Below are 26,504 nucleotides of genomic sequence, written 5' to 3'. Positions count from 1 at the left end.
AATGCCTCATACTAACCTCCCAATACAACACGACCAAATTTACCGCTATCAACACACCTAAACTAAACCTGCCAATATCAGATAATTTAAAAATCCTTGGAGTCACAACTGACCGACACCTAACACTTGAGACTCACGCGAACAACACAACAAAAAAGATGTTCTACTCCATGTGGAAACTGAAAAGAATAAAACCATTCTTTCCAAGATCTGTCTTCCGCAACCTAGTACAATCACTCGTACTCAGTCATCTGGATTACTGCAACTCACTATACGCAGGCTGCAAAGAACAAATATTGAGAAAACTTCAAACAGCCCAGAACACAGCAGCCAGACTCATCTTCGGAAAACCAAAATACGAAAGTGCAACACCCTTACGTGAGAAACTACACTGGCTCCCACTCAAGGAATGTATCACCTTTAAAGTATGCAAGTTAGTTCACAAAATCATTCACGGTGAAGCCCCTGCATACATGTCTGACTTAATAGACCTGCCGCCCAGAAACACCAAAGGATCATTCCAAACTTTCCTCAACCTCCACTTCCCTAAGTGCAAAGGCATAAAGTACAAAGTACTACATGCATCAACCTTCTCCTACATGAGCACGCAACTATGGAATACACTACCACGCAACCTGAAAACGATCTATGAATTAACCGACTTCTGTAAACAATTGAAGACCTATCTCTTTGAAAAAACTTACGGCAAGGATCAAAACACATGAATTCCATGCACACCAACAAAATGTATCAAGACATTCTCTTCTAAACTCTCTTTCCCCATATTCTCTCCCACTCAAAAATCTACCCACAGATAAAATTGCAATACCCTAACGCTCTCTTGCTATATTATTCGATCACCCTATCATTCCCCCTATGTCACATCCCATAGTCTCTACGCCCCAAAGATGATTGACTTAACTTTGTCTTCCATAACTCTTCACAATGTAACCCATAATAGCAATGTAACAAACTGTATTTCCATAATTCATAATGTATTGTAAGCCACACTGAGCCTGCAAATAGGTGGGAAAATGTGGGATACAAATGTAATAAATAAATTAAATGAATAAACCCTGATGCAGCGAGATGCGAAACAAGGAAAATGAAAAGCTAAGTTGCTTTAAATCTTAATCGTATATTGAAACGATTTTGAAAAAAAGTTTCTATATTAGCAATAAAATAATGTTCAATTGAAGCTGTTACGGATCGAAAAGGTGGCAGGCGATCCAAGAGTATACTGGCCTTTGGAAAATGAGTCGATGCCTTAACTTAATTAAATTTGCTCAATCAAATTCATTCCCCTTGTTCATTGCAAGTTCTTTGGGCCCCATCCATTCCCTGGCCTACCTACCCCAACCTATACAACTTATAATATCTCCCAATAATGGCACCTGCAAATATTTAACACCCCAATAACTTGCTCTGGCTACTGTAGCATCTCTCAATTGTCAATCCAAAATTTTATTTATCACATTCAGAATATTTAAACTGTTTCTCTTGGGGGCAAAGCGTCCTGATGGGTTAATTTTGCACATACCATGACAGTAAAAAACCTCACTCCTAAACCAGTCTCTCAAATTTACTGCTAACACAAAGCTTAAATACTTGCATCATGCTATATGGAGCTTCCTTCTCCAGTTCATACAATGTAGCTTCATTTCAATTAAAATATTTAATTGAGATTAATTATACAATTAAAGGTATTTTATTTATTTATTTACCACTGCAGCTCCTTGGAACACTGGGCAAGTCACTTAACCCTCCACTGCCCCAGATACAAAATAAGTACCTGTATATAATATGTAAACTGCTTTGATTGTAACACAGAAAGGCGGTATATCAAATTCCAATCCTCATTCCCTTTCCTAAAGGATTGATAATTGCCCTTCTTCCCACTCGCAGATCCAGCATCTCTCCCTTTCTCTTCCTTCCCTCCCTCTCCTCTTTCCCCAGGTCCATTTTCTCTCTTTCTCTTCCCTCCCTCCACTCCATGCTCATATGCAGCGACATAAACTTGATGGTGAACAGCACCCAGCTCTTCTTGTGGTTTCTGGAGCTTATGGTCATAAATTCCACTGGTGGATCCTCCAATTCTGCTCACAGGTCTACAGTTCACTCCCCTCCCCCACCGGGGTTAGCATCTGCCCCTACTCTCAATCCCCACTCCCTTCCCCCCTACCGCTGGGCCACCTTAAACGTGGTGTTCTATTGGTCCCCAGCAATGGCAGTGTTGCACATACTCTGTTTGTAGTCTGTTCTGAAGCTTTCCTTTTGACCCTTCCAGCCCACGCAGAAACAGGACATGATGTCAGAGGAGGCAAATTGAGCCATCAGACAGAAAGCTTCAAACCAGGCCACAGGCAGTACATGTGCAACGCTGCTGCAGGGAGGGGGGATGATGTTGAATTGTGGGCAGGGGGAAAGATGCTGGATCATGCCGAACAGAGTGGTTGGGAGTGGAAGAGAGCAGAAGAGATGTTTGGAGGAGACAGAGACGCTGCAACATGATTAATTTTAAAATTGGAATGCATTAATTGCACAGTTAATTGTAATTAACATGCAGGCCTAAATGTAACTTGTATAGTTAACCTATCTAGGTGTGTGGGAAAATTCCATTCAGACTAGGGGACAAGAATATACTTCTGTATCTTTCTGCCACATTTTCTTGGTACTTGAGGATTTTCTCTCCACGCAATTCAGAGCAATTGCTTCAGACTCACTGAACAATGCCATTCTGATGTTTTTTTTTTCTTTTGTACCACCATGTCCAGTTTCTTTACATCCAGCTTTTTTAGCAGTTGGAATGGGGATAAGCCAGGTGCTGATAACCTCTTCATTCTCTAGCAATGTTGTAATATTTATAAAGTTTCCAATGGATGAGACATGTCACTTTATTATGCCTTTCTGGATAGAAACTTTCCATCATCAGACCTCTGCATCCAGCTACAAGATGAGAACCTCTTTCAAAAACTCTTTCTTGTAGAATCTACAGAAGTCTGTTGTACCAGCTTGTTCTATGCTTGCTGTGAATCATCTTGTTTCTAATACACTGCCCTGGGCAGTAATTATCAATCGCTCATCTTATGATTAAGGAGAGACTAATTTAAACCTTTTATGTGTCCACTTTGGTTGTATTTCTCACTATACTAATGAATTTGCATTTGGTTTTTCTTAATGTGGATGCTTTCATGACTTCTGAGGATATTTTTCTGATTGAAGCTTTTATCACATTCAGAACATTGATATGATTTATCTCCAATGTGGATTCTGTTATGAACTAAGTGTACATTTTTGATGGAAAGCTTTAATCACATTCAGAATATTTCAGAACATTTAAACGGTTTCTCTCCAGTGTGGATTCTTTCATGAGTCCTGAGCGGAGTTTTTTGATTGAAGCTTTTATCACATTCCGAGCATTTAAAAGGTTTCTCTCCGGTGTGGATTCTTTCATGACTTCTGAGGTGATTTTTTTGATTGAAGCCTTTATCACATTCAGAACATTTAAAAGGTTTTTCTCCAGTGTGAATTCTTTCATGTATTCTAAGATCATGTTTTCGAGTGAAGCTTTTATCACATTCAGAACATTTAAAAGGTTTCTCTCCAGTGTGTATTCTCTCATGAACTCTAAGATGATTTTTTTGATTGAAGCTTTTGGTACATTCAGAACATCTAAAAGGTTTCTCTCCAGTGTGAATTTTTTCATGAATTCTGAGATGATTTTTTACAGTGAAGCATTTACCACATTCAGAACATTTAAAAAATTTCTCTCCAGTGTGGATTTTTTCGTGAGTTCTAAGGTGACTTTTTTGATTGAACCTTTTATCACATTCAGAACATTTAAAAGGTTTCTCTCCAGTGTGGATTCTTTCGTGAATGCTAAGATGATTTTTTCGAGTGAAGCTTTTATCACATTCAGGACATTTATATAGTTCCCCTCCAGTGTGGATTCTTTCATGTATTCTAAGATTACTGTTTCGACTGAAACTTTTATCACATACTGAACATTTGAATAGCTTTGCACCATTGAGGTTCATTTTATGTACATGTTTCTTTCTTGTGTTGATCAATTCATGTCTTCTCAGTTCCAATATCTGACTAAAGTTTTTATCATGTACACAATATGTATATTTTCCATATTCAGTACAATGGAATGGCTTGTCTTCTCTGTGAATTTTTTTTTGCCCTGTCACATTTGACTTCCCAATGAACCTTTTTTCAAATACAGTGCTCTGAAAAAGTGTCTCTCCACCGATTATCAGATTTTGCTTGAGATTTGTGCAATGGGTGGAAGTCCTCTCTTGTTCAATACATACATTAGGTCTCTCTCCTTTTGGGGCACTTTCGTTCATGCTAGGAGGTATTACTCTACTAGTACCTTCCAGGCAATCAGCTGAAGGATCTGGGCTGTCTTTGTGTTTCCACTCCTCTCTCTGCTGCCCATCGCACTCTCTCATTCTCTTACTCTTGTTCTGAAACCCATCACCTATGGTATAAAAATGAGAGCATGTATATAAATTATACAGCTTCCAGAGGTGGGTAGTATTACCCAAGTATAATTGGCAGAACCTTTACTTGTAGTAAGTTACTTTTTTTTTTTTTTTTTTTGCAATGCTGTTTACTTGTAACAAGTTACATTTAAGCTGTACTTTTATATTTACTAACAAAGTATACATTTGGAAAGTAGTTTCTTTTTAAGTATTTTCCATAACTCTGCTTCTTCCCCTCTACAGGCTTTCCCAAGCAGCGTTGGACATGGCTTGCAGCTGACTGGGAATTTCCAATCCCAAAAACAGAGGAGCTGGGACTGGAAGTTCAGGCCCAATCAGATGCAAGCCAGGGTCTGATATCACCTGGAAACCCTAGTCCCCGCCCTCTACACCTGCCCAGAATAGTAGTTGATTGGCTATTATTTTGTTGCTGTCAGGCTCAGCTGCCTCCCCAGTCTGAACCGCACTTTCACTGTGTGTGGGGCCTGCTCCCTCTCCCCTTCCATCCTCCACGAGAAACTGGGCAAGACTGGATAGGTGGGGACATAGGAGTCAACTTTTCAAAATGACTGGGGCTGCTAACCCAACAGAAATTACCCCCCAATGAACAGTCAAAGGGTTTGCTCAGTATTGAGGGTGCTCAAGCACCCACAGCACTGACAGAGCTGGAACAGATCAGTGTTGGAGTTGGTTGCAGTGGAAGAGGTGAAGAAGACAGATGAGACCCTGGAAAGAGTTAAAAAATAGACAGGGAAGCAGAACCACAGTTAGAAAAATTAAATGGCCAGGCAGCAAATACAGAAAAAACATTTTTCATTTTAATTTAGGATGAAGTAATGTGGTAGCTGTATTAGGCCACTTTAAAAGTTAATAAATACAAAGAAAAGAAAAAAAAATAAGGCGACACCTTTATATTGAATTATATACATTTTCTGACTAACTTTCAGAGACCAAAACCTAATTCTTCAGGTTGGAGCAGTATACTGCTGTCATAGTATGCTTGTCCTGACTTAAGGAAGAAGGTTTTCACCTACAAAAACTCGTCAAAAAATGTAATGTTAGGACTTCAGATCCAAGATGGCCGCAAGCTGATAGGTCGCAGCGACTCAAGCTCCTAAACATGCCGAAACGGAGAGGACGAATAGCGGGCAGGGCTTCCCCGCTAACACCCTCCTTACCTGGTCCGTTGGACCGATACTTGAGATCGCAAGGAGCCCATCGTGTAGGAGGTTTGATACCAGATGTACGCGCCGGCGAAACGGAGAATTTGGCGCTCTCTGGACTTGAAGTGACTCTAAGCCCCGTTGGACGCACTCCTCCTCCCCAGCCGATTGGCGCCAGTTCCTTCCTCCTGGATTCGACAGGGTCTACTCCCATAGAGGTTAGGGGCCCAGAAGAACGCCGAATCGAAGCCTCCTTTACTACGGAGGTAGGATTGGAGATCAGTTTGCCTGTGGAAACGCTGCAAACCGAGGGGAGAGAAGCGGAGGGACAAAGCGAAGACACAAACCAGCCTGTAAGGTTTGAATTACCTAAAGAATTTATGATTAAACCTAAAGATGTGACACTTGAAGCTTTGTGGGATTTGGTTTCCAATCTGGGACAAGTTTTCCTTAAGCAGATTAATGATCTTCACCCTAAAGTAAAATCTTTGGAAAGTAACTTAGGGATACAAGAGCAACAGATTAAAGATTTAAATGGGAAATTACCAACTTGGATCAGAGACTTGTGAAACTTGAAACTTTACAACCTATTATGGTGAAAGACTTGACAAGCCTTAGAGACAAATGGAAACTTTTGATAATTATACCAAAATCATAATCTCAGATTTATTAATTTTCCTCGACTTCAAAATGTAACTCCTATAGATATGCTGAACGCTATATGCGTGAAAATTTATCAATTCCTGAACAGAATCTGCCACCAATGTCTATGGTGTATTATATTCCTGGGAAAGGAACCTCTTTACCCGAAGCTCCGATTGATGTCTCTCTTTTACTTGAGACTTCTGATACCGAATTGGCAACTGCGGCTACATTAGTGGCCACGGTGGCATTATTACCAGATAAGAACTGGATCTTTCGTTTGTTTTTCCGTAATAAAGATAAACCCTTTTGGGTTTAAAAGTTTTACTTTTTCCTGATGTCTCTAAGGAGACTCGACGACGAAGGAAACAATTCTTGCTCCTTAGGCCTGAGATTTTGCACTTGGGGGGTACCTTCTTTTTAAGATACCCCTGCAAGTGCATAGTAAGGCTTAGGGAGAAAAAATATGTATTTACAGAGCCGTTTCATGTGTCCTCGCTTATAACCTCAGTGAAAATGGAAAAGCGTTAAATATAATTGTGCTCTACTTAACAGCTTTTGTATAATTTCTATTGATAATTTCCTATTTGTCTCCATTATTTTCCTGAAATCTTGGATCATAATTATAGACTTGAGTATAATTTTTCCTTGGTGAAGCTTAACCTTCACTTTTTTTTTTTTTTTTTCCTGTTTTATTATTATTTTACAATTTTGTAAATTACTAGATACTTTACCTGAACAAGAAGATTGTCTTGTAATATAATGGAAAATCTTAATAAATATAAATTAAAAAAAAAAAAAAAAAAAAAATGTAATGTTAGTCCAATAAAAATGTATCATCTTATTTCCTGTTTTTGTTTTATTTGTTAATTTTTAATGTAGCAATTGGAATATGTAAGTTTTTGAAATTTACATCTGCTGTCTGTATTTTGCATGGTACAAAGAGACATGTCATTGTTTGTGTTTCTTTGGTTTTGCACTGTATGCAGAGTATGGCTTCTTGAGGAGTTCAGTTTAATTTTTGTCTACATATTTCTATGTTTAGTTTGTGGTTACTTATTCTCAAATATTATATTCAATTCTGGTCACTGCATCTCAAAAAAGACAATAGTGGAATTAGAAAAGGTGCAGAGAAGAGCGATGAAAATGATAAAGGGGATGGGACGACTTCCTTATGAGGAATCAGGCTGAAGCAGCTAGGGCTCTTCAGCTTGGAGAAAAGACAGCTGAGGAGAGATATGATAGAGGTCTATAAAATAATGAGTGGAGTGGAACAGGCAGACGTGAATCATTTGTTTACTCTTTCCAAAAACACTAGGACCAGGGGGAACGCAATGAAGCTACAAAGTAGTAAATTTAAAATGAATTGGAAAGAATGTTTCTTCACTCAACGTGTAATTAAACTCTGGAATTTGTTGCAAGAGAATGTTTTAAAGGCGGTTAACTTAGCGGGGTTTAAAAAAAGGTTTGCCCGGCTTCCTAAAAGAAAAATCCATAGACCATTATTAAATGGACTTGGGGAAAATTCACTATTTCTGGGATAAGCAGTATAAAATGTATTGTACTTTTTTGGGATCTTGCCAGGTATTTGTGACCTGGATTGGGCACTGTTGGAAACAGGATGCTGGGCTTGATGGACCTTTGGTCTGTCCCAGTGTGGCAATACTTATCTAGGGGCTTCCTCTGTTCATGTATGATAAACACTGGGTATTCTGCTAGCATTAAGTGTCTGTGCAGGACTGATCTGTACTAATCCAGCTTGTTTTGTTTTCCAATAGGTGTATTAATGTTGTTCTGCCCACTGCAATGTTCAGTGTGTTGTTTTGTTTTTCTAGGAAGGATCTCGTGTGCCCCCCTGGAAGTTTGCTTGTAAACATACTAGATTCAGTGGTCCAACTTGTAAAGAGTACTTTTTTTATTTTTTTGCAGTAATTAAGAGCTGTACGTTATTACCTTTACTTGAGTTTTATTTTGGATAAGGCTTTCTACTTCTTCACTACTTTTGAAGCCAGGTACTTTTAAAAAGTAACAACCTCATCACTGGCAGCGCCTGAGTAAAACATATATAGCTTCGTTGCCGGAGAACGTAGTGAAGGCGGTTAGCTTGGCAGAGTTTTAAAAGGGATTGGACGGTTTCCTAAAGGACAAGTCCATAGACCGCTACTAAATGGATTTGGGAAAAATCCACAATTTCAGGAATAACATGTATAAAACCAACAATTTCAGGAATAACAAGTATAAAATGTTTGTACATTTGGGTAGCTTGCCAGGTGCCCTTGACCTGGATTGGCCGCTGTCAGGGACAGGATGCTGGGCTCGATGGACCTTTGGTCTTTTCCTAGTATGGCATTACTTATGTACTTATGTGGCTCAATATCCCAAACAGAAGTCTTTTAAAGACATTTGCCTGGCTAAGGCTCCTTACTTATTTTTTTTAAATGTATTTTATTCCATATGATATATCGTAGTTAACAATAAAAGCTCAGAGAGAGAGGCAGAGACAGAGAGAATGCCACATAACGGGAAAAGGTGTTTTTTGTAGACAGGTGCAAATGGGCATTGACACATGAACAGGCAGAAACAGACAATCCTGATCTCATCTACTGTCTCTTGACATCTCATCCTCACTCCAGTCTCAGCAGTGATTCCCTTAACTCTGAGTATATTCATAGACTAAAAACTCTGACCACCCTGCTGGAGACCCTAAGCTCATACCTGGTAGCTTATGAAAACTGAATACTAATTATAAAGAAATAAAAATGTATCTGAAAATCACCAATAGCATTTACCATCTATGTGAAAATTGGAGCCTGACCGAAATTGAATCTTGTGGTCAAAATTGGCTGCTCTGTTTCTGTCAAAACCAAATCCAAAAATGAAAATAGCCTCGCCCCTCCCTCCTCCGACCAGAACCCCCCCCCCCCCCCCCCCCCTCTCAGAACTAGTTGTCGGCTGCAGCTCCTCTCCCAGGCCTACTGCATCGTTGCTGGCTTAGGGGCGGGACAAAAGACTAGTCCCCACTTGCTCCTGCCCACATCAGTTCCTGTATCACAATGGCTGCCATGACCTCATTTTTTCCACCTGTATGAGCTCCAATCTCAAAATGACTGCCACTGGAGGTCCCGGCAGCCATTTTGGTGCAGGAGCCGGTGTTCTGCTATCACTAGCCACCAACAACACGGTAGGCTCAGGAGAGGGACTGCCGCTGATGGCTGGATTTGGGAGGGGGATCTTTCTGGCTGGGGAAAGGGAGTGGGGGCTTTGCAGCACCGGCCTTTTTGGCTGAAACTGAAATACAGCCAAACACAAATTTCAGGCTGGTTTCATTGCCAAAGCTAAACTGATGTGGTCAGCTTCTAGTGAAAATGCAGAAATTCTCCACAGCACAAAGTAAGGATTTTATTATAAACTAATTCTTGGCTTACTACTCCTGGTATCCATATCGTCCTCTCCACCTTCCAGCTGGTCACTGACGGGATCCTCTTCCGTTTTCAGGATCTCTATTGTGGCCTCAGCAGTGTAAATTTGCCTGCCTGTAAGAACAGTAGAAAAATTACTTTATGTTTTAAAGATGCCACCAATGTGAGTTTTCCTGTCTTCCTCCCCCCTGCAACTGCCAGTAGGTGGGTTACTGAACCTTCCTCTCTCCTAATATGGTGAGACCAGTGGTCACTTTACTTTTCCCCTCCTGCTGCTTCCTCTGGGGGTCTAACTGCTTCTATCCCTTGCTTCCATTGAAGAAGAGGGGTCACTTTGCTTTCCCCTTCTTCTATTCCTTTCTGCATCCATCTATCCTAATATCATGTTGAGCCATTCTGCCTCACTCCCACCTCCTACTCCTTCCTCATTCTTCCTGCTGATCTCTGCTGGAGGTGGGTTTTCCTCCTTTCCTCCAGCTTCTTCCAGTAAATCCATCCTGCCTGCCTCTCTCTATCTAGCAGCACTTTGTGGCTCTCAAAGAACAAAACCCACAACTTGCTGGGTGGGAGAAGGTTCAGCATCTTAGAGAGGTAACAAGCAGTGAGAGATTAAAAAAAAAGTTATTAAAAATGACAGTAGTGTTGAAAAAAAAGAAAGGAAGAGAGAGAGAGAGAGAGAGAGAGCGCCACGGGGAACAGATGTGAAAATAAGAGAAAGAATAAATGAAAGGCAAAAAAAAAAGGCAGATCAGATAATGAAAGAAGAAAAGAAGAAATAATGGAAATAGAACAAACAAACAAACACATTATTCAGAAAGCAAAGCTTAGAAACAGGGGCCATGATTATAATACCTCATTCTCACTGTGCCTGGTCCAGAGGAGTCAGTTTTCATGTAAGAAAGGTTTGTATCACCTCATTACTAGCTTTAATTTACTCTACATCACATGCTTCATGCAGTTCCTCACATGTGCCTGCGGTGGTCAGATTTCCTCTTTCCTCCGATCCCTGAGGTTCAGTCCCGATTCCCTCTTGCTTAAATCTGATTAAAACATCAGGCTTGACATTGCAGAAGCCTGTTATAGAAAAAAGACAGTGCAATATCTTTAAAGCAAGTTACCAAAGAGCCTGTATAAGTGCTCAGAATTTTGCTGCTTTCATAGGCACTGCCATCAGAACAGAGCTAAGAGGGGTGCTGCTGTACTGATCATCATCAGAAATATATTCTAGCAATTCCAGGTTCATTTTAATACTATGATAGACAGCTCCTTTCCTCGAGAGCTACAAACAGCTCTGGGGTGGATACTGCTACTGCGTAAACATAATGGAAATTTCTGTCATCAGGAGTTTTTGTTTTGTTTTGGCACAGGTTGTTTTTCATCTAGTTGCTGTAGATCAGAAATCAGATTTTGCTGGGACATCAACAACTGGAAAGCTGCTAAGTCACTATGAGGGGCATTTTCGAAAGGGACGCCCAAGTTGCGATTTGGAAGTCCTTACAAAACGGCGAAATCTAGGGGCGGGTAAATCCGTATTTTCGAAAAAGATGGATGTCCATCTTTCTTTTTGAAAATACCGTCAGGGACGTCCAAATCCTTAAATTTCGCTGTCCCTAGATTTGGACATCCTAGACATGGACGTTTCTGATTTTAGCCGATTTTCGAAACCAAAGACGTTCATGTCAGAAACATCAAATGCAAACCATTTGGTCGTGGAAGGAGCCAGCATTTGTAGTGCACTGGTCCCCCTGATATGCCAGGACACCAACTGGGCACCCTAGGGGGCACTGCAGTGGACTTCATAAATTGCTGAGCCCCCAAAACCCACTACCCCCAACCGTACACCACTACCACAGCCCTTACGGGTGAAGGGGGGCACCTAGATGTGGGTACAGAGGGTTTGTGGTGGGTTTTGGAGGGCTCGCTGTTTCCTCCACAAATGTATCAAAACACACAAAGGTGGAAGAACACCAGATCCAAAAAGACCAGTCCTGAAGACACGGTAGTAAGACCACCCAAATAAAGTTCTTCCACCTTTGTGTGTTTTGATATCCTTGGTTCGTTTGTGGAAGTATTGGACCTCCTTCTTCTTTTCTGGTTATACTCCACAAATGTCACAGGTAGGGGGGATGGGCCTCGGTCCGCCTGCCCAATGTGCACTGCAGTACCCTCTAAAACTGCTCCAGGGGCCTGCATGTGTTGTCATGGACCTGAGAATGACATCTGAGGCTGGCATGACATATTTTTAAAGATGTTTTTCGAGGGTGGGAGGGGGTTAGTGACCACTGGGGGAGTAAAGGGAGGTCATCCCTGATTCCCTCCGATGGTCATCTGGTCATTTTGGGCACCTTTTTGTGCCTTAGTCGTAAGAAAAACACGACCAGGTGAAACGTCCAAGTGTTCGTCAGGGACGTCCTTGTTTTTTTCGATTATGGGTCAAGGACGTCCAAGTGTTAGGTATGCCCAAGTCCCGCCTTCGCTATGCCTCCGATACGCCCCCTTGAACTTTGGACGTCCTTGCGACGGATTGCAGTTGGAGACGTCCTAAATCGGCTTTCGATTATACCGATTTGGATGTTTCTGTGAGGACGTCCATCTTCCGATTTATGTCGGAAGATGGACGTCCTTCTCTTTCAAAAATGAGCTCCTATGGGACCCTTTTACTAAAGCTTAGCATGCGATAACAAACATTAGCATGCGCTAAGTACCACATGGTCCCTAGGTATAAAATATGGAAACCCAGAATTTGGACATTTCACGCTGCTCTTTGTCCCAATAGCAAGGGGCCATGTTGCAGGCTGGGTGGGACGTGCAACAGTGATTTTCCAATGGGAAGAAATGTCTATGTCTCAAAAGAAGGGCGTTTTTATCGAGACCTGTTTCAGTCATGTCCAAATTACAACAAGGTAGTCTAATGGAGCAGCTGATCACCAGAAGAATTAAGGTATGACCCCTCCTTAATGTCCAATTGGTTGCAGTCCCTCTTCCTCCCCCCTAAACGTGAAATAGGAAAGGAAAACCAGGCTGTGTCAGCTGCAAGTATTTGGCCATTCTGAGCAAAGCAAGAAGCAGATCCCAGGTGTGGCTTACTGGTTAGTGCAGTGGACTTTTTTTCTATAACAGGATTTTATAACGTCAAGCCTGATATTTTAATCAGATTTAAGCAAAAGAGAATCGGGACTGAATCTCAAGGATCTGAGGAAAGAGGAAATCTTAGCACCACAGACGCATATGAGGAACTTATTCAAATCTCAGGGTAACTATTAATTTTTTTTTTCTGGGGCTTCCTCCAGGAGCAGAAAAATACTTACCGTACCTAAAGATATAAGACACCTTGAAAGCTATTGAAGAGTGTACATTCAGGTACAGTAGGTGTTTTTCTGTTCCTGGAGAGCAGGGCCGCAACAAGCTATATGCGGGAGGTGCGGTCGCACAGGACACAAGGGGAGCTGGACCACAAAAATGGCTTCCATTTCAAAGTGGGCAGGGCGGGGGCGCATCAGCAGCATTTTGGAGCGTGTCGAATAGGGCGTGCGCAAGGCTTGCTACGCTCCTGCTGGAGAGAATTGTATTTTTTTTTTTGCAAATATAAGAGCTGATGAAAACATTATATGCAAACCTGTGAGGGAACCAACAACAAAGAATGGTGAGCTGAACATAAAGATCAACCCAAGGTGAGGTGAGTTAGATATAATAATCAACTACGCTAAACTAACCAACTCTAGATTCTATTAAGAACATCACAAAGCTTGTAAACTTCGCGTTGTTCATACATGAACATAAAGATGTACAGGGAAGATCTGGGTCCCTTGGTTTACAGTCCACTGCACTAACCACTAGGCTATTCCTCTCTTCTGCAGGGATGTCTGTGTGGCCATTTTAACAAGAATAATGCCAGACAGACATACCTGTGCCTTGTTTTTCCATTTATAATTTAAAACTAGTAAAAAAGGCCCGTTTCTGACACAAATGAAACGGGCGCTAGCAAGGTTTTCCTCGGGATGTGTATGTTTGAGAGAGTGTGTGTGAGAGTGACTGTGTGAGAGAGAGAGAGTGAATGTGTGTGTGTGACAGAGAGAGAGTGTGGGTGCGAGTGTGTCTGTGAGAGAGTGTGTGTGTGAGAATGAGAGTGTGTGCGAGTGCGTATGTGAGCCACAGTGATTGTGAGAGTGTGTTTGTGTGAGACAGAGTGTGAGAGAGTATGTGTGTGATGCAGACTCTCTGTGAGAGCGAGAGTGTATGAGATCGAGAGAGTGTTTGAGAGTGACTGTGTGACACACAGAGAGCGAATGTGGTACAGTGTGAGACATAGAGTGTGTGGTAAACAGTGTATGAGAGTGAGAGAGACACTGTGTGTGTGCCAGAGATACCTCCCCCCCCTTCACTCTGTGTGGTCGCAGGACCCCCTCCCCCTCCCTCTCTGTGGTCGCAGGACCCCTCCCCCCCTCTCTGGTCCCCTCCCCCCCTCTCAGGTCTCAGGACCCCCCCCTTCCTCCTCCATCTCTGGTCTCAGGACCCCTCTCCCCTCCTCCCTCAGGTCTCTGGACCCCCTCCTCTCTGGCCTCAGGACCCCTTCCCCCTCCGTTGTCTCAGGCCCCACCCCTTCCGCCCTTGCCGCCACGCCACCCCCCCCCCCCCCCCCGAGGTCGCAGCCGCTCACCCCTTCACCACCCCCCAGGGTGCCACCACTCCTCCCCTCCACCCCCCCTCCAAGGTCGCCGCAGCCACTGCTCCCCCCCCCACCCCCCCCCCCCCCTGAGGTTGCCGCTGCTCCCCCCCTCCATCCCATATAAAAACAAAAAAAAACAAATTGAACCTGCAAAAATGCTTTTAAAAAGGAAGAGAGGCACCGCAGGCAGCCATCAGCTGTCAGCTCTGCATCCGCTCCTCCTCTCACCTCTGACGTCACTGCCCCTGGAGTAGAACCCGGAGGAGCGCAGCGACGTGAGAGGTGAGAGGAGGAGCGGATGCAGAGCTGACAGCCGATAGCTGCCTGCGGTGCCCCGCTTCCTTTTAAAAAACATTTTTGCAGGTTCAATTTGTTTTTTTTGTTTTTGTATCGGACGGAGGGGGGGAGCGGCGCTGAACTGATGTCGGACAGAGGGGGGGAGCGGCGGCGACCTGGGGGGGTGGAGGGTGGAGCAGTGGCTGGTGCGACCTCGGGGGGTGGGTGGAGGGGGGGAATGGTGGCAACCTGGGGGGGGGTGGAGGGGTGAGGGGCGGCGACCTCGGGGGCGGGGCGTGAAGGGTTTAAACTGCGCCTCCAACGTTCCGAACGCTGCTGTGTGGTGATTGGGCACTTTCGCTGCTGACGCACCCGGAAGTGGGAGGCGTCAACAGAAGCACGAATGCCTCAAGGCTTGTGTCCACGCAGTCAGCTTCAGAACGTTAGAGGTGGGTTTTATTATATAGGATGTTTGGACACCCAGATCCACCAGGTGCCTCCTCCGTCTCCACAGGCAGCTTACTCTGTTCAAAGTAGGTAAACGGACAGTGGGAGGAGGAGAGAGGATGACGACCTCTTATCCCACCAGTGCTCAATTCCTAAATGGTCCAGGTTGTCCTTAGTAAATGTGTCCAGGAGGAAATTTAAACTTACTTGTTACAGAAGGGTGAGTCTGTTCGGACATCTCTGATTCAAGATGATCCACGAGGGGGAAATCTTCCTCTTGTTTAATACTCAGTGAGAATAAAGACGTTACAATCGGAAGGCCTGTTATAAAAAAGCACGTTTAAAAGGATTCATCAAAGATCAGATAATATTAAATTAGGAAACAGTTTTTAAGTCTCCAAACGTGATTTGAATGTCCCATTTTCTGTGGCCTGAAAATGCAGAGAGCCCTTTAAATCGAAAACATTTACTTACTGTTGGTGGAGTCGTTTGGATTTTCTTTACCCTCCCACTCAAAAGGTTGAGTGAAATATTTCTCATCTTCCTTTTTAATCTTGAATATAACATCAGGATTAACAATTGAATAACCTGTCAATAAAAAGTTGGAAAATGACATTTAAATTGTATTTATAGAATCCCTGGGGAGTTTTTTCTGGTTTTTTGTTTTTTTTTCTTCTGATGGAGCATTGTTTGAGTGTGTGTGTGTGTGTGTGTGTGTGTGTGTGTGTGTGTGTGTGTATATATATATATATCTTTGGGTGTGTATTTTGCCTGACAAAGCTGGGAGAGAGGAGGGAGCTGCAGCCTGTCATGTCATTAAGATTAAACACTGGAGGTTTGCTGGTACAGTCATTTCTATTCCTGACCCCCCCCCCCCCCCCCCTTGGTGGAGGCACTACAGGTGTCAATCTTCTCTGTGACATCTGGTTACCATCTAAAGGGGGTAACACATTGCACAGTACAGATGACCAGTGTACAGCTGACATGTCATGTGTTTACACAGAAGTTGAAAAAGAAATAGGAGGGAAAGGGAACCGGACTTGATATACCAACTTTCTGTGGTTTTTCGCAACTACATTTGAAGCAGTTCACATATTATATACAGGTACTTATTTGTACCTGGGGCAATGGAGGGTTAAGTACCCTGTATATACTATGTAAACCACTCTGAATATAGCTGCAAAACCCATTTCCCCTTTCCCTATAATGTGCCCACGTGGTACATGATAAAGAAGACATATTTACCTCGTGACATGAGGATGTCATGAATCTCCTTGATGACCTTCTTGTACAGCTCCTTCTGCCATTCTCCCAGAAGGTCCCACTCCACTTCCAAGAAATAAGCAGCAACATCCTTGAATGTGACTGATGCCAAGTATAGCAAACAGGACACCCTTAGCCACAGTTTCATTATGATGCTTGTGTGATATGTCCTCTGTCAGTGACAGGGGCATAGCTAGACACCTAATTTTGAGCAGGCCTGACCCCAAAATTGGGTGGGTGGGTATAGTGGGCACACTATACCACAGACATCGGACTACAATAATGGATAGGAAAGGCACTCTTAAGTACATAAGTATTGCCACACTGGGACAGACCAAAGGTCCATCAAGCCCAGCATCCTGTTTCCAACAGTGGCCAAACCAGGTCACATGTATCTGGCAAGATCCCAAAAAAGTACAAAACATTTTATGCTGCTTATCCCAGAAATAAGCAGTGGATTTCCCCAAGTCTATTTTAATAATAGTCTATGGACTTTTCCTTTAGGAAACTAGCCAGACCTTTTTTAAACCCTGCTAAGCTAACCACCTTTACCACATTCTCTGGCAACGAATTCCAGCCAACTCACACACACAAAAAAAAACTCTCTCTACTTGGGTGTTCCAGAGTATAGGCTTAAAGCATTACAAATAGTACAGAATGAAGCTGCTACATTGGTTGCTGGCATCTCTAAATTTGAACGTATGACACGAGTGATGAAACAACTTCATTGGTTGCCTGTGAAATACGGAGTACGGTATAAGGTTTTAACTCTCATTTACCAAGTGGTTTATGATAAATGCCACGGTACTTTGGTCAGGTTGTCACTCTGTTTTCATCTAGAAGATCTGTAAGATCTGATTTTACTAAACGTTTTAATTTGCATTTGGTATCTTCTGCGCATTATGCAACTACCCGAGCATCAGCTTTTTCAATTGCAGGAACGCTTACGTGGAACGCCTTGCTTGGCCAGTTGCGAATAAGCACATATAAGCACTAGCATTCAACAATTTAAGAAACGGTTAAAAACACAGGTTTTTGTACAAGCTTTTTTCTGATAGGCAATGCAGATTTGGAGAGTTTGTGACGGCAGCATACATTTATTTATTTATATACAGTATATACACACTGCGATTGATATATTGCAATGGGTCAAAAACAGACATCTATGGGGTTTATATAGAATAAATTAAAAATCAAAGAAGAGAGGAAGAGAGAAAGAGAAGAGGAAGAAGACGTTGGGGGGGGGGGGGGGGGGAGAGAAAGGTTTAAATGGCAGAGGAGCCAAAGATCTCAGGTGAGCTTTAAGGTGCCTTTTGAATGCTGCCAAGGTGGGTTGATTCTTAATGTGGAGGGGGAGTGAGTTCCAGAGCTGGGGTTAAGTGTTGGTGGGCTGTTCCTCACTGGCCATGTGTTCTCCCTCTGGCATGGGCAGGAGGCACCTTAATGCAAATTTATGCCACAGGCCACTAAACTATGTTTGGCAAACTTTTTCTGGGCTCCACCAGCGCAATCCAGATAATGAAAGTGGGTTTTCAGATCCCCAAATGTGTAGCCTAGTGGTTAGTGCAGTGGACTTTGATTCTGGGGGAAACTGAGTTTTATTCCCACTGCAGCTCCTTGTGACTCTGGGCAAGTCACTTAACCCTCCATTGCCCTGGTACAAATAAGTACCTGAACATACTATGTAAACCGCTTTGAATGTAGTTGCAAAAACCACAGAAAGGCGGTATATCAAGTCCCATTTCCATTTCTATGATTGATCAGGTAGTGGGGTGAGCCCTGCTGTACTGTTGGTCTGCTAGATTCTGTGCCACTATGGGGGTCATCAGCCACCTCTTTGTGGGTATTTCCCTGGCACCTGTGCAGCACCCTGTGTACAAGAGGAGAGAGAAGAATTTGTTACCTGATCAGAAACCAGGGAAGACATTTCCTTCTCAACTGAATTCTGCAGCTGCTGGGATGGATTCAGGCTGGAGCTTTCCCTGTTCCGGGAAACATGAATATAAGACAGGAGCTGATGGGGGCTGATTCCAGGTCTCAGATAAATCCCTTCCTCTGCAGATCTGGAGCTGGACTTTGCAGGGGTTTCCAGTGATGGGAAGACTGAAAGTTCTTATTTTTATTCTAAGTCTTTTCTGCTCTTTGCAGCCCTGCAGACAGAGCTGGAAAACAAAACAAAACAAAACAAGCAGAGCAAGAATGAGCATGAGCAGAAATCCTCACCCCTCCCCTTTGGTGACATCACTCTGGGCTAGCCCACCTTCATAAGGTGGATCTCAAGAAATAGCAACTAGAGGCAACAGATCCCACTTTGGAAGAAAAGATCAGGAATTGATGTTGTCCCCTTGCGTCTACAGTCTGAATCTGCTAACTTTGGAATCTCTCTACTCAAGAATCTCACAATGTAATTCTAAATGTATTACTTGTTAGTGTTTATTTAGACACTTCATGAGAATGTTTATGTGGAAACCGCTTTGAGAAATTGAATAAAAATAACATTTCTATTGTAGTGCAATAATTGGAATAGTAAACAGTCTCAGCTTCTGGATCTTCTGTATTTGTTTAACTTACTAGTTGTAGGTGGTTGAAGCAGGGCCAGATCATACATCTAGTAGCACTATAGGAATTGTAAGTAGTAGTAGATCTGAAGGACAAAATTATCATGGGAAACAGATATGACAGTGAACAGGTGGCATCAGTATACATCATCTGTGTAGAGCTAGCTACCAAATGCATAAGAACATAAGAGTAGCTATACTGGATCAGACCAATGGTCCATCTGTTGCAGGAATGGAGGCATGAATTTGTGATGCTTCAGGAGTCAGACAGCACACACCAGTATGAGAGAAAAATCTTCTTTATTTGCCAGCAAACAAAGCAAGACATCAGTTCTAGCTCTCTTCTCCTCCTTCTCAGCTCTCTGGGTCTTTCTCTCAGCTCTCTGTCTCAGCTCTCTTCTTATGCTGTCTTCTCCTTCTTCTGTCTGTTCCTTCTGTCCTTCTCTTTCTTCTGAGCTCCTTCTGACGTAAACTGCTTCTGCTCCTACTTAAATAGGGTCCTAAGCCCTCCTCCTAGCCTAGCCCCCTTTACTCCCAATTGGTTAAGAAATTGATTGGCTACCTTGCCTCAACCAATCATTACTTTTGAAATATCAGTTACATAGGTTCCAGACATCCTAAACTGACCTCTGACCTGGGGCCCCTTAAGCCAGACATTTGGTCTCCAGTCTCTTACATGTTATTATGATTGATTTCTCATATTCCTAGTACTAACTGCTAACTAAACTCTGGCATTCATTAAAGGGGTCAAAAGCCAATCTTACTTAATAGCATACATATCAGGTTATTACTTCCAGGAGGCCAGTCCTACACTTAGCTATAATTAATCAAGGAGAAGAGAGCTGACTAGTTCTGACCTCTTCACCTATCAGCTTATACATTGAACCAGCCAGAACTATGGCTAAGTCAAACCACATGTTGATCTCCTCAACTGCAGTCTTAAACAGCAGACAAAGAGTAATACAGAATTTAACAGATATTCTACACAGACACAAACCTTATTAATTTACACAGAATCAGTATTTCTTATAAGACATATTCTAAATATCAAAAACTTGTAAATACTAATCTATTGCCTCTCTCTCTCTAAATAGTATTTTCTATCTAAGCATTTTAAACTACAATTAATCATATGTCTGGCTCATTCCTTTATTCATTCATAATAGTTTACAGCTGTGCCAGCTAGCATTGGCAATTCACAAGGGACAGAGTTTCATTTCTCACTGACCTTTCCTAACCTTCTAGCTCAACAAGCTGGATTTCTAATATTCTCCAGATGACATTCCTTCTCTTTACTTTGCTGGCAGAGTGAAAAGAATTCAAACTTCAAGCTTTTAAATCCCAGAATTAACAGTTAATATCACTTCTTATATATATAATTTCTTTGTCCACTGCCTCACATCTAGTCCAGTATTCTGTTTTCCAAAGAGTGGCCAAGCAGGTCACAGGTACCTGGCAGAAACCCAAATCGTGGCAACATTCCATGTAGAACCCCAAAGAATAGCAAGATTCTGGAATCCTAAAGAGTGACAAGATTCCATGTAGAACCCCAAAGAATAGCAAAATTCTGGAATCCTAAAGAATGACAAGATTCCATGCAGAATCTCAAAGACTAGCAACATTCCATACTACAAATCCCAGGGCAAGTAGTTGCTTCCCATGTCTGTCTCAATAGCAGACTATGGACTTTGTCAAAACCTTTTTTAAACCCAGATACAAACCGCTGTTACCAAATCCTGGATTGGCCGCTGTCGTGGACAGGATGCTGGGCTCGATGGACCCTTGGTCTTTTCCCAGTGTGGTATTACTTATGTACTTATGTCCAGCAAAGAGTTTCAGAGCTTAACTATTTGTTGAGTGAAAAAATAATTCCTCCTATTTGCAGTGGTGTAGGAAGGGGGAGGCGGTGGGGTGGTCCGCCCCGGGTGCACGCCGCTGGGGGGGTGTCAGCTCCGCTGGTTTCCTGCTCCCTCTGCCCCGGAACAGGTTACTTCCTGTTCCGGGGGAAGAGAGAGCAGGGAACCAGCGGAGCCGACGCAGCTCCCAGCGACGTGCACTCGGGGGCGGATCGGCCCTCTCACCCGCCCCTCGCTTCCTAATTCAAGTAAGAATGTGTTCCGGGGGCGATGGTGCGCACCAAAGGGGGGGCGCCGTGCTGCACCCGGGGGGGGTGCGCAGCGGCGACCCGCCCCGGGTGTCAGCCGCCCTTACTACGGCACTGCCTATTTGTTTTTAAAGTATTTCCATGTAACTTCCTCGAGTGTCCCTTAGCCTGTGTACTTTTGGAATGAGTAAAAAAATCGCTTTACTTCTACTCGTTCTACACCACTCAGGATTTTGTAGAACTCAATCACATCTCCCCTCATCCGTCTCTTTTCCAAGTTGAAGAGCCCTAACCTATTTAGCCTTTCTTCATACGAGAGGAGTTCTATCCCCTTTATAAATGTAGTCGCTCTTCTTTGAACCTTTCCTAATTCTGCTATATCTTTTTTGAGATACAGCAACCAGAACTGAATGCAATACTCAAGGTGCAGAACTTTCTATTCTAAATCTATTAAAAATCAGCACGCACATTCATGAATCTTCATTACCCCAATTGCAAAGGACTTAAATATAAATCCACGTATGCATCAAACTTCTCCTACATTAGTGCGAAATTGTGGAATGCACTACCAAAGGCCATAAAAACAATGCACGACCTGACAATTTTCCGCAAACTACTGAAAACCAACCTGTTCAAGAAGGCATACCATAAGGATACATCCCAAACACTAGACACTTAAAACTGTACATGAACTAAACAAATCAGAATGCTCACAGTTAACTGTTCCCAACGCTACGAATGAAAACACGCAATCCTTGCTCTACTACCTCATCTCTAATACAGGATACAAACTTGACACAGCTAATTAACCTATTGTTATCACTCACTATACAATTCAGGAACTTCAATATAACATCACTATCCAGCTTATAATTGAAAAAGAAAAACGCCTATATTGCGACCCAAATCGGGAGATAAACGTTTATCTCACAAAAAGGAATAAAGCGGTATAATCGAAAGCCAAATTTGGACGTTTTCAACTGCACTCCGTCGCGGATGCGGACAAAGTTGATGGGGGCGTGTCAAAGGCATGGTGAAGGCGGAACTGGGGCGTGGTTATCGGCCGATCAGAGATAGGCGCCTTTCGCCGATAATGGAAAAAAAATATGCGTTTTTAGCGAGAATTTAGGGCACTTTTCCTGGACCCTGTTTTTCCACGAATAGGGCCCCAAAAAGTGCCCTAAATGACCAGATGACCACTGGAGGGAGTCGGGGATTACCTCCCCTGACTCCCCCAGTGGTCACAAACCCCCTCCCACCACAAAAATATGCCGTTTCACAACTTTTTATGTTCACCCTCAAATGTCATACCCACCTCCCTGGCAGCAGTATGCAGGTCACTGGAGCAGTTATTAGGGGGTGCAGTGGACTTCAGGCAGGTAGACTCAGGCCCATCCCCCCCTCCACCTGTTACACTTGTGCTGGTAAATGGGAGCCCTCCACACCGCCCCCCAAACCCACTGTACCCACATGTAGGTGCCCCCCTTCACCCCTTAGGGCTATAGTAATGGTGTAGACTTGTGGGTGGTGGGTTTTGAGGGGGATTTGGGGGGCTCAACACACAAGGGAAGGGTGCTTTGCACCTGGGAGCTCTTTTACCTTTTTTTTTTTTTTTTTGTAAAAGTGCCCCCTAGGGTGCCCGGTTGGTGTCCTAGCATGTGAGGGGGACCAGTGCACTACGACTCCTGGCCCCTCCCATGAACAAATGCCTTGGATTTATTCGTTTTTGAGCTGGGCGCTTTCATTTTCCATTATCGCTGAAAAACAAAAACGCCCAGCTCACAAATTGTCGAATAAAACATGGACGTCTATTTTTTCCCAAAATACGGTTCGGTCCGCCCCTTCACGGACCCGTTCTTGGAGATAAACGCCCATGGAGATAGATGTTTTCGTTCGATTATGCCCCTCCACGTATGTGTCTTCCCTTTAATGCAATACTACTTGTAATCTGTCTTCCCTTTAATGCAATACTACTTGTAATTTCTTTCCAGAAATGGCACTCGCCATTACGGTATAATGTAAGTCACATTGAGCCTGCAAACTGGTGGGAAAATGTGGGATACAATTGTAACAAACAAATAAATAAATAAATAAATAAATGCATAGTTGTAGCTGTGGAGTAGCTACGGGAGGGACCCCTTGGCAGCTCTGATACTCTTATAGTAAGTGCCTCCTTCTGTTCACCAGAACCCCTTAGTTTTCACTCATTTTTGCTGTAATCCCTCAGGATAAAACACCCCACCCAAGGGACTAGGCTCAGTGTTTTGTGCCATTTTCTTCTGGTTGGGATTCTGTTGCATAAAACATCTCAACTTTTTAACCTGTTTTAGCACCTGCCACTGCAGTGCACAACATTCAGTGTTTGCAATTATGAAAGTAAAGAGTTAAAATTTTAAGCTTCAAAAAATATAAGTTAGAAATTAGCTTTCATGCAGAATACAGGGCTAGCTAACCCCAAGCTTCAGCAAATTATGTGCTAAGAATCTGTTTGTCTTCTGGAAAAAAGGGAGAAACAACTTACTTCCACACAGTGCATGATGATGTTTTGCAAAATGCAATTGGGGTTACCACCTAATATTGTACATCAGATCTGGTAACACTGCTTTAACCCCCTTACAACCAGGAGTTAAGTAAGATCCAGAAGGAAAGACCATTTATCATCCAATTACTGCACTGCATTATAAATGCTGTCTTTTTGCAATTTTATCACGAAGCAGTTTGCAAAAAAAACAAAACAAAATAATGAAGTGCCTAAATAAACAAGAAATAAATGTAATACTGCACAGTTAGAGATCCACAATTTTCAGATAGATTTGGGCAGAGCATTTTTTCTAGCGAAAAAGGTGCCAGTACTCAAATGCCAGGGCACCCTTCAGGGGTGGGATGATCACTGAGGGACCCACCCCACAATAGCCAGGCCCCCTGCAGTTACAGAATCTATGACAAGGCAGAATTTGTCTGTAGAGCCTGAGCTCTTTCCAGGGCCATGCTAACAAGGTAAGCGAGGTAAGCATGGCAGGGGGGGCGCTTCCCTCTGAGGGGCGCCGCCGCACCATGCTCACCTCGCTCGCCCTCCCACAACATCCCTTTTCTTTTTTTTTCTTTTTAAATTTACCTCCGTGGCGGTTCCGGCAGCGCAGCGTCAGGGAAGGAGGCGGCGCTCCCGACGTCTCTAGCCTTCCCTTTGCTGTGTTCCGCCTTCTTCTGACGAGACGTCAGAAGAAGGCGGAACACAGCAAAGGGAAGGCTAGATGTCGGGAGCGCAGCCTCCTTCCCTGACGCTGCGCTGCCGGAACCGCCACGGAGGTAAATTTAAAAAGAAAAAAAAAGAAAAGGGATGTTGGGGGGAGAGAAGAGGGTGGGCAGTTGAACAATGGGAGCGGGAGGGCAGGGGAGAAACGAGAGCATGGATGCGAAGGGGGGGGCATGGATGCGAAAGGGGGGGGAAAGAAGAGGGCGGGCCAGGCTGGGACATGGGAGAGAGAGGAGCATGGATGTGAGGGGGGGTCATGGAAGGAAGAGAGGGGAATTGCTGGATAGGGATTAATGGAGGGGGCAGGGGACAGAGGAGCATGGATGGGCATGGATTGGGAGGGCAGGGCTCAGGGAGAGAGGGGAATTGCTGGAAAAGGATGAATGGAGGGGGCAGGGGACAGAGGAGCATGGATGGGCATGGATTGGGAGGGCAGGGCTCAGGGAGAGAGGGGAATTGCTGGATAGGGATGAATGGAGGGGACAGATGGGCATGGATGGATATGGATTGCAGGGCAGGGCTCAGGGAGAGAGGGGAATTGCTAGATAGGGATGAATGGAGGGGGCAGGTGACAGAGGAGCATGGATGGGCATGGATTGGGAGGGCAGGGCTCAGGGAGAGAGGGGAATTGCTGGAAAAGGATGAATGGAGGGGACAGAGGAGCATGGACGGGAGGGCAGGGCTCAGGGAGAGAGGAGAAATTGCTGGACATAGAGGGGAGGGAAGAGAGATGAAGGAGATGAAATGAGGGAAAAGGAAGAGAGGAGAAAAACTGCACATGGATGAAGAAAATAGGCAGAAGCTGAGGACCAGAAATGAAGAAGAAAGGAGGAAAAGAAAGAAATAAATAAATGGAAAGGAAGCGCTAGAAACGGAGTTAAGAGGACAGATAGCAGCAGAATCAGATACTGGGCCAGCATGATCAGAAAAAGAAAGTCACCAGACAACAAAGGTAGAAAAAAAATCATTTTATTTTCATTTTAGTGTTTGGAATATGTCCACTTTGAGAATTTACATCTACTATCTTATTTTGCAATGTATAGCAATTTGTTTCTAAGAATATTGCTGACAATTCCTGTCAGTGTGGCAAGTGGTGAGCGATCATTTTCACGGGGGGGGGGGGGGCGATGCCGCCGCCGCCAACTGATAGTCTGCAGGGGGGCGCCAGAGACCCTAGGCACGGCCCTGGCTCTTTCATTAAAATATGAGGACCATGGGTCAATTTTAGCAGACAAAGGAAAAGGTGCCGGTACTCAGTACCCCCAAGTACCCACTCAAAAAACAAAGCCTTGGATTTGGGTCTCAAGAATTGCAAGACTGTAGGTACAAAAGGATTGATCTGCCTGTCATCTGCTTTCTACATATATCCACCTTAAGCAGGTGGGAAATCCCAGAATGACCTCAGAATGGAGGCAGCATTAAGAGTTCTGTGCTCTGTTCCAAGGAGTTTGAAGAAAATCTGCTGCTTTCTTTTCCTCCAGTGTCTGCAGAGTTGCAAAGACTTAGAACAAAAGCGGAAATTTTCTGTCTCTGGGGTCTGGAAATCTCTGCAAGACCCAGTTCCAGATCTGCAGAGGGTGAGGAGGAAATTTATCTAAGATCTGGAATCAACTCAATTCCCTCTCCTGCTTTATTCATCTTTTTGTGTGTGTGTGTGTGTGTGTGTGTTCAGATGTTATTAAAGTTTTATAAGTAACAATACAAAAGAACAAAACAATGGCAACAGTATGTGGTACATAAAAAAGGTGTACTGATCATACCTAAAAGGCATCCATTTAGAAACATTAAAGCTTATGTTTACAATACAGATCAACAGGTTTCCAAACTTTAAGGAAATGAGGAATATTATTCGTCTTCTTCACAAGTTTAGCTTCATATTTATAAATAATACAAAGAGTATTCCACCAACAAGCAAATGAAACTTTGGAATTATCTTTCCATTCTGATAACATTGTTTTAAGAGCTATAGCCATAAGGATATCAATTAACTTCTTTTGTATTGGTGATAGATAATGTTGACGAACAAGTGATCTGAAAATAATTGTACGGACCTGTAAGTGAAGTAGAGGAATTTTAAAGAAATTTTGGACGTGTTGTGTATGAGACACAGACATGGAAGGGAGCGCCATTACCCAGCGAATCTCCCTTGAGGTGGATGAGAACGTTCATATCATGATGATGAAGGGTATCAGGGTGAGTGAGAGCCTCAGTAGTCACAAGCAT

General features: G+C 43.4%; 1 protein-coding gene across 1 annotated transcript; it reads right to left on the bottom strand.

The window, feature by feature from the left end:
* Nucleotides 1-1,808: 1,808 nt before the first annotated feature.
* On the bottom strand, nt 1,809-26,504 carry LOC115464495 (zinc finger protein 25-like). The gene is made up of 6 exons (XM_030194863.1): nt 26,414-26,504; nt 15,578-15,691; nt 15,311-15,424; nt 10,681-10,788; nt 9,721-9,828; nt 1,809-4,486 (listed from the first exon to the last, which is right to left on the bottom strand). The coding sequence occupies exons 1-6, from the start codon at nt 26,502-26,504 to the stop codon at nt 3,318-3,320; spliced, it is 1,704 nt and encodes a 567-aa protein (XP_030050723.1). The 3' UTR covers nt 1,809-3,317.

This window comes from Microcaecilia unicolor, chromosome 3, assembly GCF_901765095.1.
Source record: "Microcaecilia unicolor chromosome 3, aMicUni1.1, whole genome shotgun sequence".
In the NCBI taxonomy this organism is placed as follows: domain Eukaryota; kingdom Metazoa; phylum Chordata; class Amphibia; order Gymnophiona; family Siphonopidae; genus Microcaecilia; species Microcaecilia unicolor.
Note: the sequence above shows the minus strand (reverse complement) of the source record. Positions and strands in the feature narration are given on the sequence as shown.